Source organism: Varroa jacobsoni, unplaced genomic scaffold (assembly GCF_002532875.2).
Source record: "Varroa jacobsoni isolate VJ856 unplaced genomic scaffold, vjacob_1.0 scaffold_1330, whole genome shotgun sequence".
Taxonomy (NCBI): domain Eukaryota; kingdom Metazoa; phylum Arthropoda; class Arachnida; order Mesostigmata; family Varroidae; genus Varroa; species Varroa jacobsoni.
The window spans coordinates 143,067-162,051 of record NW_019214232.1 but is presented as its reverse complement, the minus strand read 5'-3'; the positions used below and the strand labels follow the sequence as shown (position 1 = coordinate 162,051).

General features: G+C 45.3%; 1 protein-coding gene across 3 annotated transcripts in view; it reads left to right on the top strand.

The window, feature by feature from the left end:
* The window catches only part of LOC111268920 (retained), a gene marked incomplete at its 5' end in the record, with an annotated part of 77,684 nt that overhangs the window by 11,451 nt on the left and 47,248 nt on the right, over positions 1 to 18,985 (top strand). For 2 of the 3 annotated variants that reach the window (XM_022848159.1, XM_086971873.1), the window contains 1 exon segment: positions 8,078 to 8,113. In XM_022848159.1, the coding sequence (XP_022703894.1) occupies positions 8,078 to 8,113 (36 nt within the window). 3 annotated transcript variants of the gene reach the window in all.

Here is an 18,985-nt window from a genome sequence, read left to right as displayed (position 1 = left end):
GAGGTGAACAAACGTAGGTCGTTTTGAACCAAACTGGATTTAAGAGTTGGAAAAATACCTGTTCCACGACATAGCCCGCGATACTTTACATCAGCCGTTCATAGAATCTCTTTTTCATTCCATTTTTCTCCCCTGCCTAACGAAAAATTATATGTGTACGACCGTTCTATTGAAACATTCCAAAATATGTTTAGACTCCGTCCCGCTGTGCTTCCTTCTCGTGCACTTTTTCCATAATCACTATGTTTCTCAGGCTGCCGATTCCTAAGTCCGCCAAGCTAACATTGACACGTTATATAGTCTTGAACCGTTATCTGCTTTCTTGCGCTAGTTTTTCTCAACCCCCCCCCCCCCCCCGTTCACTCTCATCTTGCGTCCCTGCGCCTCTTTAATGTAGTAGGAATTTTATGTATATTTTATATTTTCTCCTGTTCCACTGACAACTCGCCTACCTACCGGTTTCGCCCCATATCGAGCGCCACTTGGATTTTTACAACGACATTGAATATCCCCGCAGCCTTCCATTCCCGCCTTCTCCCAGTAAGTGGCACTTTGAACCACTTTTATGACAAGACAAGACATCGCGGATGAAGCAACTCCGCCACGACGACGGCTGCCCCGATGCAGGCGCCAGCATCGTCTGCATCGAGGTCGTCGTTGTCGTTACTGGGGGGACTGTTTTGCTTGAGCTGTGATCAACACAGCCATCTTTTGTCGTGGGTCGGAGCTTCTGCTCATGACGATGGCTACGACGGCGGTGTTGGCCTACTGCCGTAGCGCGGCCATAGAGTAGAGAGTTAATACGAGAGTATTCCCTATGTCACAGGGTATTCCCTATGTCGAGCGGTAACACTGCCTGCGCACGATTGGTGGCTTCCATCCATTGCATTCCCCACATCCGTACGACTGATTGCCGCTGCTGCTGCTGCTGCTGCTGCTGCTGCTGTCCCTGTGATACTTCTCGTCTTGTAGCACACGCTGCGAAGGAACGGCCACGACCTCTAGGAACGCATAGAGAAGCCAGTAGGTGACGGCCTCAGTAAGCGAAAAAGAGACCGACCGAGCGTCGTCGATATTTGGTTGGAAATAGTAGGCGTGCAGTTGGCAGAAGCCGAAGAAGAACAAAGCCAGATTATGTATCGTCTTAAAGTAGTATAACTTATATATTATATAAGTAATACGCAAGGACAGGAAATAGGGTAAAATAAACGACATATGTCGGGTAGTGTTTACTGATTCATTGACTGTTTAGTCAACAATAATCAGTCCTTTCGCTGTATTTGATCGTATCAATTCATTATGTCAGTACCTATTATCCGAAAGCAGCCGAGGTCGTTGTGACTTCTGTCCATTGGCGTAGGCATCCTCAATGATGAATGAATTTCTTCACTGTTGGAGACTAGCCGTGAGAACGACAAGTTCTATTTTAATATACGCGTATCGAGCGTATACATCATTCTGTCCTACCCGTTCGTAAGATTCCGGCCTATTTTTCCATTATGAGCGATTTCTAATGACGTAACTAAATTTAGCGTTACTCTTTTACGACCCTGTTCGACGTCGGTCTGAGGCCGTGTTTCGTAGCCATAGTAAACGTCGCCTGTAGTACGAATCCACTGGCGCTAATGTCACGCTATGGCAATAGAATGAAATGATGGATGTCTTGACGGGAGCCGAACCAACTCGTTTATTAACCGCGCGTAACAATTGACAACGACAAGCTGCTACATGTTGGAAGGCTGGTAAGTGCCTTTTTCGTAGAGAAGGCAGTGTGAAGATGCCACGGACCCAAAATTGCCTAATCGTCGTAGGTAGTCGCACGCAGTAATGATCGCTTGCGGACAACAAACAAACGACATCTTCTAACAAGGTGTCAATTGGCTATGCCGATTCATCGCCGATCTATCCCCGTTTGACTTCATAACTATTACCGTAATAAAGCCAACTTTTCAATCCATTCCCTTTATTTTACTAAGTCTGCACTGTCACATACGTGAGAGTTTAGTTAATTACGATGGGCGCATCCGTTGCCACAGTCGGCCATAATTCTATTGGTTTATGATGTGTTTACCGTAGTACTGTCTTAGCGCGAACTAATAAGATAATCTTATATTATCAGCCTATTCTAGAGGTAGCCTATTCATACATTGATATCTATAGATCCATCTATACGCGGTATTCCTTCGTCCCGTAGATTACCCATGTTATAGCTCCTCGTACGTTGTATTATTCTGCTAATGTCTCGCATGTTTGCTTGCGTTCGCTCCGTGGCAATTCAGCGGCCATTTTGGGATGACTACCTTGTTGGCCTTTGGGGATGCTGCCACCGCCGCCCCCGGCTCGAAAGTAATCGAGATTAATGGTATCTCTTATCAGGCTATGCTGCTGACTAAAGCTGCATGAAAGTGCAGGCATGGACGTACTACCTCGGTCGAGAACTGTCTTTCAGCCTGCAATTCATCTGTCCGCTAGTTTTCGACTAGAGACCTGAGTTCTATTACTATGGTGTTGTGAACGCGTTTTCGCCATTGTCGTGAGTGGCAGAAGGTAGACCGGGCATCAGATAAAGCAAGCAACGTACTTGAGCATCATAGGGAATATCGTTCCGTAGGTGCTACTATTTATTTTTATAGTATGATTATTATACTTGTTGGGACGGGCGACATCTCGGACTGGCGCCTCTACCGCTCATCGGGCACTCACGCTCCGTTACGCGGAACGCGACTCTTTCCTTCACCCTTGCCGTGTGTCCATTGACGCCTCGCACCACCCTTATCCTGGATCATCTCATTATACATAGACACCACAGTAAAACAGAGCGTTCCATGCGGGACGACGTTGAATGCATCCAGCGCAAAGCGGCTAAGATGATGAGAGGAACCTGGACGGGACAGATATATATCAATCGACCGTCACAAAATAGCCCAGATATATGATAGGCAAGCAGCGCGACGTCTTATGCAACGTAGTCGGTGGCATTATAAGATGGTCATCCTTAGCAGTAACACTAGCAAAGCCGACTCAGTTCCTACTAACAAACAACCGGCCACGCACGACAAAAGCCAGTTATTATAAAGTGGCAGCACGCACGTAATACGCAGATGCCCCATCTGTCCTCCGCAATGCCCCGCCACGCGGTTAAGCGCTAAAGGCGCTGTCCGCCGTTGTTATTGTTGTTGCTGGGCGGAATGAAAATGCTGATGGTGTTTATGTTGTACAAACTTCGGCACTGTTCGGCCGAATCGCATATATTTCAACCTTCTTCAGGTGCATATACAAGTTAAAGTTATTATTATCACATTTCTATCAGAGTGTAATGTGTATGTCTACATGCGTGACGATACGCATGACTGCAGACAAAATTATGTACATCTTGCGTTACACGTGTCACACCTCTGGGTGGTTGCTATACGGTGTGATGAGTATTCCTCTAGGAGTGTCACCGGTGTTAAAGAAACAGTTATCTGCCGGATGATTTTTCGGTGATTTTCATTGTGTTGCGGTGTTACGATGTAACAATGACGACGGCAAGCGACAGTATCAGCGACGGGTAAGGCCTCAACGAGAGGCAAACATCGCACTGCAACAAAATATACGGGCAGGACTACGAATGATTAGGTATTATTATATTGCTGAGCATCGCGCCACAATCGCGAGGCCGCAGCAGCAGCATAAAGGGAAGCAGCCTGAATGCAGGAACAGGAACGTACTCATCGTTATGTTCTTTTATGGCCCGTTGTCGCCGCCTCAGTTACGGCGGCCGCCACTTTGTAATATAGGCATAGCATACAATCGGGATAGGCGCTGACAGAAGGTGTGATAATAGCTTGGTGCTTCATTTGGCCAACGGTATATGGAAAAGCGCGCAGGTTTGAAGAGTGTGTACGAAGATCTTGTAGCGGTAGGTCGACTCAGAGAGTAGTCTACGGCCCCACTGACCTATTAGTATACGTAAACCTGTGAGAGGTTCGAATGAGGGCAGGTAGGGAAGCCCCTCGACGGTTCAGTGTAAATGTATAGAATTGTCAAGTCCTTTACGGAAATCTTGAAGATCAATATATGAAGCCATCTACGCAGTGTTTAGCTTGTAGTAACAATTAACAAAATTCGCTCAGTCGCAACTTAAGGTTTTGCTTCAAATAATAGCATTCTGTCGAGCCCTCTTCGTGCCCATTGTTGAGGGCCGGCCAATACCGACTTCCTGTTTGCAAAAGTTTAGAGCACATCGTTTTATGGGCGGAAGTATTATAGTATTACTATGAATTAGCTTCGCCTACGATGTCCACTTCCTGCTGCACAACACCAAACGCCCACCGCGACGCTTGTACAATGTTTCTGATAGACAAAAAAATTTATCTCGCTGTGCTTACGTGGTTCCCACTAAAGCAATGCTTAACCACATGGGTTAACAAATGGGTAACCCACCATCATGCACACTAAGCATGATGCTCGGGCCCAGTAAAATTACCCCAAATAGAAATCACACAACGCATTCATTTCAAACGCTCTTCGTTCTCGACTAAATTTTTCTTAACTACACTCTTTTCATTCGCACCGTGGCAAAATTATCATAGCCCTGACTGTTGAATGGCTGAGCATTTAAATGTTAAGTGATTACTACAAATGGTGGTAGTGCTCATTGACAGACGTGACGAGTTGCCGCTTCTGGCCGTCGACCGTGTGTAGGTATCTCTGGGCTGAGCCTTATTCTGTTTTATTGGCTCAACGAACGGTCAGTGTCATTTGCAGAATCCTTAGCTTGCACGATCGCTTCTTTCTACCTGTTTCTCCCCTCGTCTGTGACATTTGTCATTCGACAAGGGGAATCTGTCTTTGCATGGCCTGTTCCGTTGTGCGTTGTGTCAGTTAGTGATCGGTCGGGTGTACTTTTATTTGCTACGCCTCCATATTCAACTGTTACTTAATTTCCAGCCCTCGGTCGAAACTGCTAACCAAAACGCATAGGACCACAAAAAAAAAGGAAACAAAAAAAAAGAGGATATTCAAATGATCTGCTGCTGTTGCCAGCAATAACGCTTCGACTATTACATTCGACTCTCCCACTTTAGCAATCTGAGATCGGAACAGATTTCAGACTCTTTACGAAATTTCAGTGGTTTAATTAGTATATGCTTTGAACTATCGTCTCAGAGATTTGGCGTATAGTTAACTGTTCGCTTCTGTTCGAATTTCGGCCTACAGAATCGCGACGGAATGAGGTCGCATATTAATATAGCGTATACCAAGGTCCTTTGAGAATAACGAACGTTTCAAATTGATACATGGTCTCCTGCAGGCTGATCTGTTTTGAGGTTCTCGTTGAAAACGCACTTTAGCTTATGACTGTATTTCTTCGATTTAACACGTCGTCTGAAAGGGATATTAGAGCTACGATTGTGGTCCTACAACCGATGTTACTGCTGAATCTCTAGCAATAGAAATCGGGTCAATTGATTGGCTTGGAAACTGGCTATCACGAGCAGTTCTATGGTGTCGGCCTATACGTCGTCTGCGAGCATCTCTCCAACCGAGGCCGCACTGCGCTAACTCCTCTTTACTCTTGTTCCAACTATTGCCGATTTAGCTTCGCTCGAATTCTGCCTCTTGGGTTGCCCCTTCGCTGGGTTGAACACAGGTTGAAAGCAGGTTGCCCTTCCCCGAGGCTTCCGCGACACCATCAACACCGTTGGACAGAGGCGGAGCCTCGTGCTGTTATCGAATCAGCGTTGGAAGTCGCGTTGCCAAACGAAAGATGTTTCAGTGACCTAATGCTACTTTACTGTGCTTTCGAATCATTGACAGGAAGAACGCCTTTGCGCATTGAAATTTCACAAATAGACGCGTAAGCACTACCAATATTGCACACACACACTCACTTAGCCTCAGACATAACACAAACAGCCATCTACAACTGATGGGCAGTTATAGCAGCCGTAATAACAACCCCGTTTCCAGCCACTCGGTCAGCCAAAATAAACACCACTACTGTATGCATATAGAGACGCTATTGCTGAAGTCATACATAACGAACGACCCCCCACACACACACATACAAAAGCCTAGACAACCAGCTAGAAAACCTTCGAGTCCCTGTATTAGGCAAAGTAAGTCGTCATAAACCAAGAAACCTACTTATGATGAGAGGCGATATCGAGAACGGCCACCTTTGCGTCGACCGGCGGCAGCAGATGTCCTGGCATCGCATCAAAAGTGATTCAGTCGGACTTGCATATTTTATCTATGTCATCATCGGTAGACTCACCTATCGTGAGGGAAATCGCCTGGATGTCTGCCAGTCAGCGATCGACGGAGCCAAGATGCAACACTAAATGTAGAAGTACTTGAGAGCATGAGCTGACATGTACGGTAGCGGTGCCCTTGCAAGCCTAGGCAGCATAAGTTTGCTTCCCGACGACGAAAATGGTTCAACTGTCCAACTCGTACACGGTGTTCTATATGGCAAAATCAATTAAATACTCTGATGTATTCGTGTATAGCACATGCGACACGATCCATACATATTGCCGAACGTTCCTATACCACGTCGTGTGAAGTGAAGAGGGCGTTCCTTAATTATTTAAATATAAGTAGGCAAAAATTCGGCTCTAGATGGTCCAAAATAACAGTACTTTGATCTCTGCTGTTAAAATTTCGAGCGGACTTTTTCGTCTATGACTCAGCTACGGGGCAGGTTATGTGGGTATGTGTGGCTGTTGGTTTCATATCAGCATTTTTGAACAGCGTGACCTCGTTCGTTTTCCCATCGGGTTTTCACATTGGGATGTGACCCAATGGTATCAAAACGCTAAGCCCGAACCCGTCCACTAGACTACACACACGTACCCTCATCACGAACATTATTCCACGATACATGACATTTTCTACAAGATGTGTATGTACAAGCTGATCTCATGTAGACACACATTCAGTAACTGGATGGTGTTCTATAATCGATATCGTAGCTAAGATCAGAGATGTTCAAGACCTGGTCTTTGCTTTCACCTTGACCATATCAGATATTAGACTGACCGGCTTTGGCTAAATGATTTACGTGCGCAGGTTTTTTGAAAGGAATTTTTGACGTAGTGGCCCTCACTGGCCGTCTGCTTCAAGTACCGATGACACCGAAACGTACCTTTGAAATGCAACAGGTGCGATAATAGTTGAACGATCAATGATGCTTCTCAGATCCCCTCTGAGTGGAAACAGACAACGAACAGATCGTGTTGTAGTCAAGTACAGACACTGCCGGTCACAGTCATTAGCATTGCATGTGTGTAACGTGAGGCAAAAATAGATTTCAGTGGTGTATTTTCTCCTGCAGACGCGTACGGATTTTCTCTCACGGCCTGCGAAACTCGTGTCATTTGGAAGCTGTAGTGAGAATATTCGTTTACCCGAACGTGCGTTCTGTCGTCACGAAGTATCTCTTAGGAAAAACAATACGCCTTTCAAGATTGCCTGTTATGTCAAAGAGCAGATGTGTTTTGGTCTGTTAGACACGTGGCTACTTCGAAATCATTTCAGCATCGACCATATTGTCGAGCAGGATTTGCATATAATATGTGTGTGTGTGTGTGTGTGTGTTGAATATTTTCAACAAGTGTTTTTTTGTTATTCAAAATAAAATGCCAATTACGGGCAGAGTACGAGAGTTCAGTCTCTAAGCATTATGTTAAATAATCGAATGATTTTTTAGGTTGGCTTCAGTATTGCTAGCATCTGTACGCATATACTGTTTTCTAATATAGAACTACAAAGTTATGGCCATTATTATAAAAAGTGCCATTATAAAACTTATAAGAGCCGCCATTATTACCTCTTGGAGGCGAAGCGTTGAACGAGGGTTGTAGGGCGAATGCTGTTATATCTTAGATATATGACCGTTGCAACGATGCCCGATCCGCAAGTCTTTTAGTTATGATTGTGTTCCTTTGCTCATACATATAGTAAACAATGTATTTATGCCGGTTTAGTTAACAATGGCAGACTCAATATCTATAACGCGTTTCTCGTCCATGATTGCTCCAGGTAGAACATAGTTGATGATGGATATTTTTTGTGCGTTTGCTTTCAGAAGTCGAGCACAGAGTTCTGCCGTGACTTTAAATTGGTAAGTGAATAGAACATAAGCCACATAAACTGTGGATGCGATGGGAATTATGACAGGCAAACTTAAGTTGCACTTCGGAACACTTACAGATGTGTAAGTTGCCTTGCTGTATGATTTTTTTCTCTTTGTAAACAGCCGTATACGACAGTGCCAAATACTTCCTCACGTGTCACCATTTCGTCTCTGCCAGTTCAGAAAATGAAATCAGGTTAACTTAGTAACTATCGTTTCCAGCCCCAGCACAAGCAGTCCAACTTCAAATGTTGCTCGCCATGTACCGATGCTTGACCCTTAAGTTTGCATAACACAATACCCTTTAACCATATAGCTAACATATATTATTCTGCGCAACAAATATGCCCAGCAAAAACGAGTGGCGCGTTACGGTCACTCTAGTTAGTTTATTTGGATACATAATACGCGAGACGCCGCGATCGATACTTGGTGTTCTCATTCTGATAACCTAGATCTTGGTTAAGTGAGCAGAGTAAATTGTTCGTTAGTTAGCTATTGATAAAAATCAAACAGGTTCAATGACAGAAATGCTCTGATCAGTCGAAGTCAAGCGAAACAATGAAGTTTGTTCAGTAGAAATCAGACCATATGACGATGTGCCCCTACAAATTCGTGCACAACAACAATGCACAATCGTTACTGACGGCTAAAACTAACGCTAAAACGTCGAATAGAACAGGGTAGCGGTAAATTCGATGATCAGGGATGGATTGAAAGAACGTACTATTACTGTAGCACAAATACTGCGAAGTTAGCGCAGCGTGTCGCCGGCGGCTGGACCAAACAATTGTGGTTACGGCTGTGGGTTTGAATTAGACAGGACTAAGATTTGGAACGTTCCGAATTTAACGTCCAGCTGCCATCTGGTACGAAGCACCACCACGTGTTCCCTAGGTTTAGCAGGGGAACACGTTAGCTGCCATACCATCGCGGGACAGACAGCAAGGAGATCTACAAGCTGAAGCGACACGTGCCATCGAACAAAAGGGACCAAATAAAGATCGTCACTCATTGGAACAAAGGCAGCGGCCCCATCATGATTTCTTGCTCCTCAACTATCTTTGCTTTTTTACTCCCGAATTCAAATGACTGATTGATGGCATTAATTGTCTGCCCTAAGTCGCTGATGATCAATTTGGTTTCGTTATGGTTGTATTACAGGATTCATCGAATACGTGAAAAAAACCACCGAGACATAGTAGAATTCTATAAGAAAAACAAACGTTTATTGGGTTGTACCTTCCTAAGATGAACAGTGTAAGTCGTAAGTAAAAATCCACTTATAGTGAATAGTCTCTACCTAGACAGTAAACAGAAGCTGAGGTAAATAGCCACGCTGACAACGTCCTCGGCTGCGGCCAGTAAACAAAGAGCATAGGCCAGAATGGACGTTTGACTTTGTGAAACGGGCCGCTATCTATCTCGACGACGCCATTTACGTTCATCTCCGCTCACATACTCCATTCGACTGCAGTTTATTAGCAATTGCACTCTGTTTGCGCTCCATGTACAGTATGTTCCAAGACGCCTAGACCAGTCATCGATGGTGACGACGAGATCGTCTAGCCCCTCCAGGTTTGGTTGTCCGGCAAAGATCTACACATCGCACAGAGAATCAGCGAGAAAGGACAGAAGCCTCGACAGCGCTTTGTCCGACACCTCTGGCCGGGTGCCATGCTCCTTATAAAGAGCTATAGGCCAAAGTAGAGCAGCGCAAGTCCACCTCACTTAGCCAATAGCGTAAAACACACACATGCACAATAAGTAGATAGCGAAGAACAGTCAAACAAAAATTTGAGAATAAGTGAATGCCCATAAGCTGCTATAGAGCAGGAATTGCCTGCAATGACACATCATCTTCACGCGCAATTACAACAAAAGCTACGGCGGAATACGCAACGATCCTGCAAGCCAAAAAAGATAGCGGCCGCTGCTGCTGGCCGAAGTGTGTAACGAAGTCAGGGCACAAGGTGATCGAAGCGTCTGCATCTGGGCAAATCAAGCAAACGGACAAGTAGACCCGAAGCAAGCACGTAGTGGATGAAGCATAGGCTGCAACGACAACAACAGGAGCGCCGATCGTGCGGAGACGTAGCGGATAAAAATCGACATCAATGAGCCGCCAGACAACAAGAAATATCGTGTGTATGTGACGCTAGGTTGCTAGTGTGTGAACAACGCGGCTTCCTGAATTTGGATCGATGGCGACAGCAACGGCGATGCCGAACCAAAGGGCGAATAAAAGAAAGAACGTTAAGCGTGCAAACCAGCAAAAGGCTTGTGAGAGTTAGTGGGGAAGCATAGATGGTGGCTATTTGGGAGTAGTGTCAGATAGCAGTTAGAAGGAGAATTGTCTTTGGTTGACGGCTAGTGTCAAGCCAGCGTGTTGACAAAGGAAAGACCGCTATTTATCTACCGTTGCTGCGTTCCTTCCTCCCATGGTTTCGGCAACGACCTGAGGCTGCGACGACAACTTTTTTGTTTGCTGAAGCGAAACAAACGTGGACGATTGGTTGAAGTCGCTGGGCCAGGGGTGAATGGGGGTTGTTGTCATCGGGAACGCTAATATGATAGACGCTCTGGTTGTTGATGCCTCGATATCCTCGAGACCGACGTGATCGGCAGGTCGTCTACATTGATCGCTACTTCTTTCTTTGCCTTTCAAGTCGCCCGTTCGGATCATTAATCTTTGTTCCTACGAGCATTTTCTCCAATGTCTGTGAATTAAAGCACAGCTTTCAGTCTAAAAAGAAACAACAGGTGTGGTGCGCGTTTGCCTCTTTAGTGGTAACCTGCTGCAAGGTCCGGCCTGAGAACGGGGAAAAGCAGCAAATCAATGAGCTTCTATATGTTTAACGTGTAGCTGATTGCCACGCGTGCTTCAAGGACTCTGTGACAGACACGTACGAGTTATAGATGCGTGAAAGGTTACCGAATCTCGTCTCTCTGAATCACTAAGGCTAAGCTCAGGTTATTTGGAAACAAACTAAAATGGTAATTACCCTAATTATTCACACTTTGCGAAGTACGTGGGGTGCGAGGTAGATAAAGCGAATCATCTAATAGACCCGTGACACCTTAGATATTACCTAATTATCAAGCGTAGATGTTCTCTAAGTAAGCCGTGTATAGACTGCCTAAAACAAAAGAAAACACTTCGGCTCTATGTAGATACACATACGTCATGCATATCTAAACTCATACCATATTACTTTACTTACGCACGCGGTCTACTTTAGTATTAGTTCTTCGGCCCCAGTCAAGAATCACATATGTGGCAATTGATCATATTATCATATGAAAAGATCAGCATCGGTCGCAGCCGTCACCGGTTGAGACGCCGGCCAAGATGATGAAGGCGGAGCTTCTCCTCACCATCCAACGGCCATCTGGATGAAATCACAGCGTGGCTGGACGCGAGGTTAGACACGAAGCTGGCTCAACAACCGGCGCCATTCCGCCGATAGCAAACCCCGACGTTACGAACAATGCTACTGGTGCAGTTTCCGCCGCCGCCGCCGCTGCTGCTGTTCCTTGATCGCAACGAATGCTGCGTGTCTTGGACTCTACGGCAATAACCATATCCAAAGCGGTGGTAGTACCAGTGGACAGGGCAAAGCAACGGTAGAACGAGCGATCACTGAGGGCTTACCTCAGCTGCGAACGAGCGCCGGACAGACTTCGATTGCCTGTTCGGGCACAAGAGGCAAGTCAATGCAGAGATAGGGCAAGGGAAAAATAACAATGCCACAATTGCCATTTTGCATTCGCACGCATAAGATTATTGTCTTGCCCACTGTCTCGCCGATATGCAAGAGGATGACAGTTTGTTAGCGGCCGCCGACCTCCGCCGTCTGACGTCGGGCTGTTTGTTATGTCTCAACTGCTAGAAACTACCCTTTTAGTTTCGGCCATTGAGATGCTGCCGATGCTGTTGAATCACCAGTGGTAATATCTTTTCCGTCATCGCACCATTCGCTATTCGGGGTTCTCTGTTATTCGTTTGGTCGCTTGTGCAGACATAAACTTGTGTCCCTCTCCCCCCTGACTGGTCCCCCGCGTCTTTTTGACGGCTGTTGCAGTTCGTTTTACTCTTCACATTGGATTTTCCATTTTTTCGATGACTGCCACGACGTTTAAAAGATAGAGAGAGGGAGCGAGAGAGAGAGAGAGAGAGAGAGAGAGAGAGAGAGCTCGCCGAACGCAACTCTGTGCCAACAATAAAGATCAGATCACTACCGTGATCATCGAAGACGATCAAGCGTCCGCAGGTGTTGGTGCGGCTCCGACGACGGAGGGTTATGGCGGGGGACGACGCGTTGAATGATGAGGGCCACGCCAGACAGAAAGGGGCAGCAAAGGAGGCAAAATTGATATAAATGAGAGAAAAGCAGCTGCTAGGACCACTGTTGGCAAGCCACACATCGTCACAGGTTCAGTCGTCGATCATAATACCGCTCATAAAGGCCGCCCGTAGCAGCAGCAGCAGCAGCAGCCGCCGCCGCCGCCGCCGCCGCCGCCGCCGCTGCGGCGGCGGCTCTTGTCGAAGCTTTAGAATAATCACAGCTTCACGCTGCTGGTGCCGTTGATGCAACGGCTGCAGTTGTTTCGTCGTCGCTCTGACTTTCAGAGACCTACCAGTTCTCCGCGCCTGTTAACAGCTGAGTCGACCATCGAGGCTATCAGAAGAACTTCGGTCTTCAGGCTATGGGTTCTTCGCTCCTTTTGTTGAAACTTGAAATTCTGCAACATCGCATCAGCTGAATTGTGATACGAAGCTATGAAATGCAGCTGTTTTTCGCGCTAGTTGCGAAAAATATTTTGAAAACGCTTTCAACTGCTACCTATGTTGCTATAAATCAGATTTCGTTGAGGAATATGATATAGCGCTTTGTGTCGTTTGCATCATTCCCACTATTCGGTGAGTACGACTGTGGCATGATGTGTGGAATGGTGTAAATATAGATTTTTCTATGCTTTTTGATGGTTTGTCATCATCATTCGGTCTTGGATGTCTACTGGGCTGTCAATCCAAGGAAAAACGGAAAGTTTCAACATGAGGGAATAGAAGCGCAGCCACTCGGAACACACGTGTACGTTTCCCCTTGTTCCCCTTGCCCGTAAATATGAATTCCCGCTCATGTTCATTTTCCACATAGTTCCTTTGCTCCACTGATCTGCTATTATAGCCCGTTTGCTTGCAGTTCACCGTGAAAAAATTCAACCTGATCTCACACTTTATTCTCAATATGTATCTGTATGCACTGATATCATTTGTGAGGTATTCGTTGCTCGTGTGTCGTCCTTCGTTCAGTATGTATAATAACACAATGATTTTCCTAAGTATGGATAATTCATAATGATGAGTATTCATAATGATGATGCATCGGACTCTTCTCGTGCCTGTCACGGACCGGCTTATAGTTATTTGCAGACTATAAGCTAGTACAACAAGGCTAGCAGATGTACGCGAATCGTGTCGACCTTCGGTTGGAGTTAAATTTGATAAAAAAGCGCCTTAGAATTTCGTAGGAAACAATTTTAGAGCTATACCATGAAGTATGTATTCGCGTAGGTCTGGCTACCGTTCATTTTTTTTTTTTTTCTGGTTATACAATGAATTGTATAGTTCGGTACGATTACAAGATTGTTAACTTCATATGTATAGGCTATACTGAGTTGTTATTCATTCAAGCAAAATTCAAAACATCATCTACGATCAAAGTTTGCCTGAATATCCTCTCAGTTTATCCATACCTATAGACGGGTTAGAACGTCTCTTTCTAGCAACAGCAGGAAACACAATTAACAACAATATACACTTATTTTCGAAGATTGAACGCGGTCTGTTACCGTAGCTTGTAGCAAGCAAGTACAATGTGGGATGACAGGAACATTGAGCTAGCTGTACTCCCTCAAAATTGTTTTGCACCACCTACTTGTGAGCAGTAACAGCTATCCCACGGTTTATAAACGAGGTTATTTTATCATGGATCACTCGTATGTTTTCGTGTTCGGTCTCCGTTCAGTCGATTTGTCTGACAGTGTGTTATGCTATGGTATTTTTTGGCCGAAGAGAATGATGATGTCTTCCTTTATTTTGTAGCTGATTTTTGCTCCTCTTCGTTTTCTGCCACAGGTTTCTGTTAGTCACTACTGCCGCTAACACAGTAACATTGGAACTAAAAAGATGAAGAGAAGTGAAGACATCAGATCTTGTTTGTCTCCGCAACATTCTATACATGTTAAGACTGCTGATGACGATGTCACCAGGGCTCCACCGAGGTCTCAGGCGTCTGCTTACCTATTCTGATCGATTCTGATCTATCCATCTAACTGAAGATTGCCCGATCCTTTGCCCTGTACGACTCGATCGTTTACTCTTCAAACCATTTTCCTACTTTACCGTATGGTACAACCACGTCGTGCGCGTCTAGCCCTGTCTACGCGCTACTATACGGCTTTGAATATCAAACATGCACGTCGAGTATCCACGATGGTTGATACGATGTCTACTTATTCCACCCGAGGATTTTTCTGGCGGGCTTCTTAGCGTCTTTTTACTCCCCTTCTTCCCCGTGCTCGTTCTACAACCCAGGCTCATTCTCAGCATGAGACGTCGCGCTCTACGGAGTACCATACGTACGCAAAGCCAACGGCTTTGTTAGCGGACGCGTCGCACTAATAGTGGCAACGATTGGCTAGACGCGGGCGGCAGGACCACTGTATAGCAACTCGATACAATCGAATCCACCTCCGTTCATTGCTATACCTTTAACTGTAGCTAGCGCAGTTGCTAATAGCCATCGTGGTCTAGCGGTTGTTACTGCGATGTAAAAACCGTTCCCATTTGGAGGCGGTTGGAGAGAGGGGAAGGAGCGTCTTTCTCATTTAAAAAACTTTTCGCTTTGCGTCTTGTCGTCGTCGTCGTTGTTGTTGTTGCTTTCAAACACAAACAAATCGAAATAGACACGGGCTTCGGAGAGGCGGTAAAAGAGCCCGATCAGAGATGGATCCTCGAAGGAGCCGACTTCGATATCGACGAGGACTAGGGAATGAAGGCTGTTACTGCTGTTCGCGAAGAAGCAGTTGTGGCAGCGGGAGCACCAGCAGTGGCAAAATAAATTGAAATATTTAACGAGACAACGAAAGCTAATAGTCATTTGCGAGGGAGCGCAGCGAAGCATTGAAGGTAGAAAGAAATGACTTCATTTGAGAAATGTCTTTTCATCGATACACATATGTATGTAGATCTGTGTACAGCTATATTTGATGATGCTTGTTCTTCCGCTCAACCAATGGATCAACCAGTTAATCCCTCAACACTGAAGGGGAAAGCGATATTACCCATCTACAACGGTAATTCGTGTATTGGGTTGCTTCTATTATCGTTGGGATATGCCAGACAACAAAAGTAACCGATTGTGGGAAGAGCTTGACGTGACCAGTAACGACCGAGAAATAACTGACTGGCTGTAGATTGTTCTATTCGAATAGGTTATAGGTGTAGAATCCAATATTCGCTATCAAAGATGTAACGAAGAGCTCACTGAGTAATGAAACTGTAGAAGAGATAGAGGAAGAGTAAGTATACCTTATCGTTGGGTTGATTTATCATAGGTTGACCGATTGGTCGTGATGAATTAGTTGGGTTGTTGTTCTTCGTCTGGGCTCGGAGCCCAACAGACGCCAATGCTCATCTCGATAATGAACTAAAGGACCATGGGGAACAAGCTGAGTTCGTAAAGCAGCAGTCCTTTTTCTCTTTTTAGATGCATGTAACAGACACAATCTAAACGACATGCAGACACAGCGAAGAAGTTACAATTTGCTTATAGCACGAAATTTCGCCTGAGACAGGGTAGTGAATGAATCAAATGAGGTTGGTGCATCTCAAGATGATACACAGACACGGGGGCAAATCAGGTAACAGTACGATAAAAATAAGAATAAAAATAACAATTAAAAATTGTAGTGCCAAACGTCAAACAACCATATCTAAAGAGCCATATAGACGTTCACTATACATTAGCCTCCCGTAAGCGTTTACAGAATTTCATCGCGATCATCAGCATTACCAAAGTCATCAGCATTACTCATTCGCTTTTCTTGGCCACTGATTTTTTTTTTTCGTTGGTATCCTTCAATTTTCAACCAATTCAAGCCCTAATTTTTTTCGCGCTCTTTCATTTCCACCTGCCCAGTGCTTTTCCTGACAATGCGGCCACACAATGTTTCCTTTCTTCGTGATCTAGTAGAAGTAAATATTGTAGTGAATATAATAGATTTGTCAGCAATTTGGCTCTTGATGGACGACACATCGGTCTTATCGTGTGTCTCTGTTACGCCGTACGACTGCTACCGGTAGACTCGCCGCTTCTGCTGTTTACACCGTTGCGTGGGATGATGCGAAAATGGTCATTGCGGTTACGCTTGCTCACAAGAGAGTTCTATGGCTGTTAGATTGCTGAGGGACTGCACGAGCTGTCGTGCAGACGAGCAAACGGGAGCGACGTTCGTTGTTATGGGCTCGGTTTTTCCACTACGTACTCTTCAGTATTTTCTTGATAGACATGGTATCGTTTGCCATTTCATCACCCACATCAACTGGCTGCCTATGGTTGATTGCTACCGCTAGCGGACAACACCGTCCTGCATAGCACAGCGGTGACCCAGTGCGTTGCCGGGCATCGTACGCGGTGACGTTGAACGTATTACGGTTCTGGCGATGTTTTTCATGATGATAACGATGGCGGGGAATACGAGATGAAATCGTCGAGGGAAACACAAAGAGCGGACTGTCACACATTAACTGCTGTTGCCGCCAATGGCAAGCCATGATCACCCAACGTCAACTGATGTTGACCGCCCCGATCAAATGGCATTACCACACGTGGTCATTGCTGGATATGTGTTAAAAGTACGCCTCGTGAGCGCTCAGCAGTGATCATGTTCGCTCTCCAATTGTTCTTTTTCTAAGGAAAATCACGGGTACTACGGTAGCATCACACAGCATGAAGGCTAGGCGGGCCACCGGCGCGATATAATATAATGCAGCAGTCTTTATGTGACGATCTGATGGTGAGATACTAATCAGCAGCTGTTGACTCAAAAGGCTCAAAGGAGAACGGCAAAGGCGAAATAGACGGCAGGAGAGGCTCCGTAGAATCGTTCCTTTCTATAAGATTGGACGAATATTTTTTGTTTCGCCCGGATATTTTTCCTTCACAGCCCTTTCCTGCTTGGCTCGCACGTACCACTGTGAGTAGCTCCATTCAGATATGATCCAACTTTTCTCTTATGCTCGTCCAGCTGCGGTTGAAACCACTGCTTAAACGGATCGCAGCAATGGATGCTGGCGGCAAAAGCAATGAGCATACTATCATATCGATTCCGTGCCAGTCCTATAGGAACGTATGTTCATTTCGAAATTCCCATAGATCCAGGGTGCTGTCACCCAACAACAGTCCAGTACGGTATTTACCGTTATGTTCTCGTTGCCTTCTGTTCCGAACGCGGCGTCGATGGCCGGGGCACTAATTCGAAAACTGCATTGAATACATTTTCTGAATTTTCCGACCGAAAAACAAAAAAAAAAAAGCAGGACGAACGGGTGAGCAGACATAAGTGAATAATCGAGATATCTGTCTCACTTGAGCTATTGCACAATTGCAAACGGGTCTGCATATCATACCGCGTACCACAGCTAAGTACCCTGGAAACAACCATTGGTGGCGCCCACAGACACAACGCTGATCATGGCGGGGTCCATGAATCAGAATAAAAAGTCGGAAAATCTGAAGGACAAAGAGATAATGGAAGAAAGACTACGCTGATATTTTACCTCACTTCTGTTCTTTTTTTCATCGTTGTAGTTCGCATGCTTTTCTATTGAACGGTTCCTTTTTGTTCGAAAAAAAGATCGAACGTTCGAGAGAAAGAGAGACATTAGTGAGGTAAAAAGGGTGAGGGACTAAAAAGTTGATCACAACGACAACTATCTACCTAAGTCTTTATTGGAGGGTCGTTATCGGATTCTTCTACAATTACTGACCCATCGACACCGTCACATTTATCGGGTACACTCATGACAACTGCGGCACGGAACCGTCTGTCACTGACCAGCCTGACTCATTCTTTAGATTGGTCCCGTAAACTGAATCCTTGCTTCTGCACTTCGGAACACCGGTTCGCCGATGCGAACATCGCTTAGCCCGAAGTAGTCCGCAAAGACAGTGAGTTGGGGGGGCGGACGGTCTGCCAAGCCAAAGTCGAGGTAACGAAATAGTGCAAAGGCAAAAAAATTAAGGAAAAACGCACTACGCACGCGTATGATCGCCCAAAAAAAAGACGAGAGACTTTATCAGAGCGACGCTACAATTGTACCTGCTACCATTGAACGAAATAGATACATTATTACCATTGCCGACCCGGCTTGTCGGACGGTACTGTCTGTGGTAGACTAAGGCTGGCTTAGCCCGTCACTGAATCATGATTTGTTTGAATTGAATGCGCCAAAAAAAACGACTTATTCTTCCCACACAGTAAAAGGAGGAATTTGATCATTTTTTTTGTAGCTTCAATGACTTAAAAATATCCGTGAAGTAAAAAATAAGATTTCCATTGTTTTGTGGATCTAACAACAGAAGCGTTCCCGTTCGTGTGGTATCGATATAGCCAACAGAGACTTAACGGTAGGGACACATTGGCCATGCTTCTATGTCTCTCTTTATTTATAGAAATCCGGCTATTTAATATAACTGGAGAATGTCATTCTTAGACACGTTGAACGAGTCGACCAGTATTTTCTTTTCCTTTACATATATAGGCCCATCTGGGGCAGATCCGCGCGTGCCT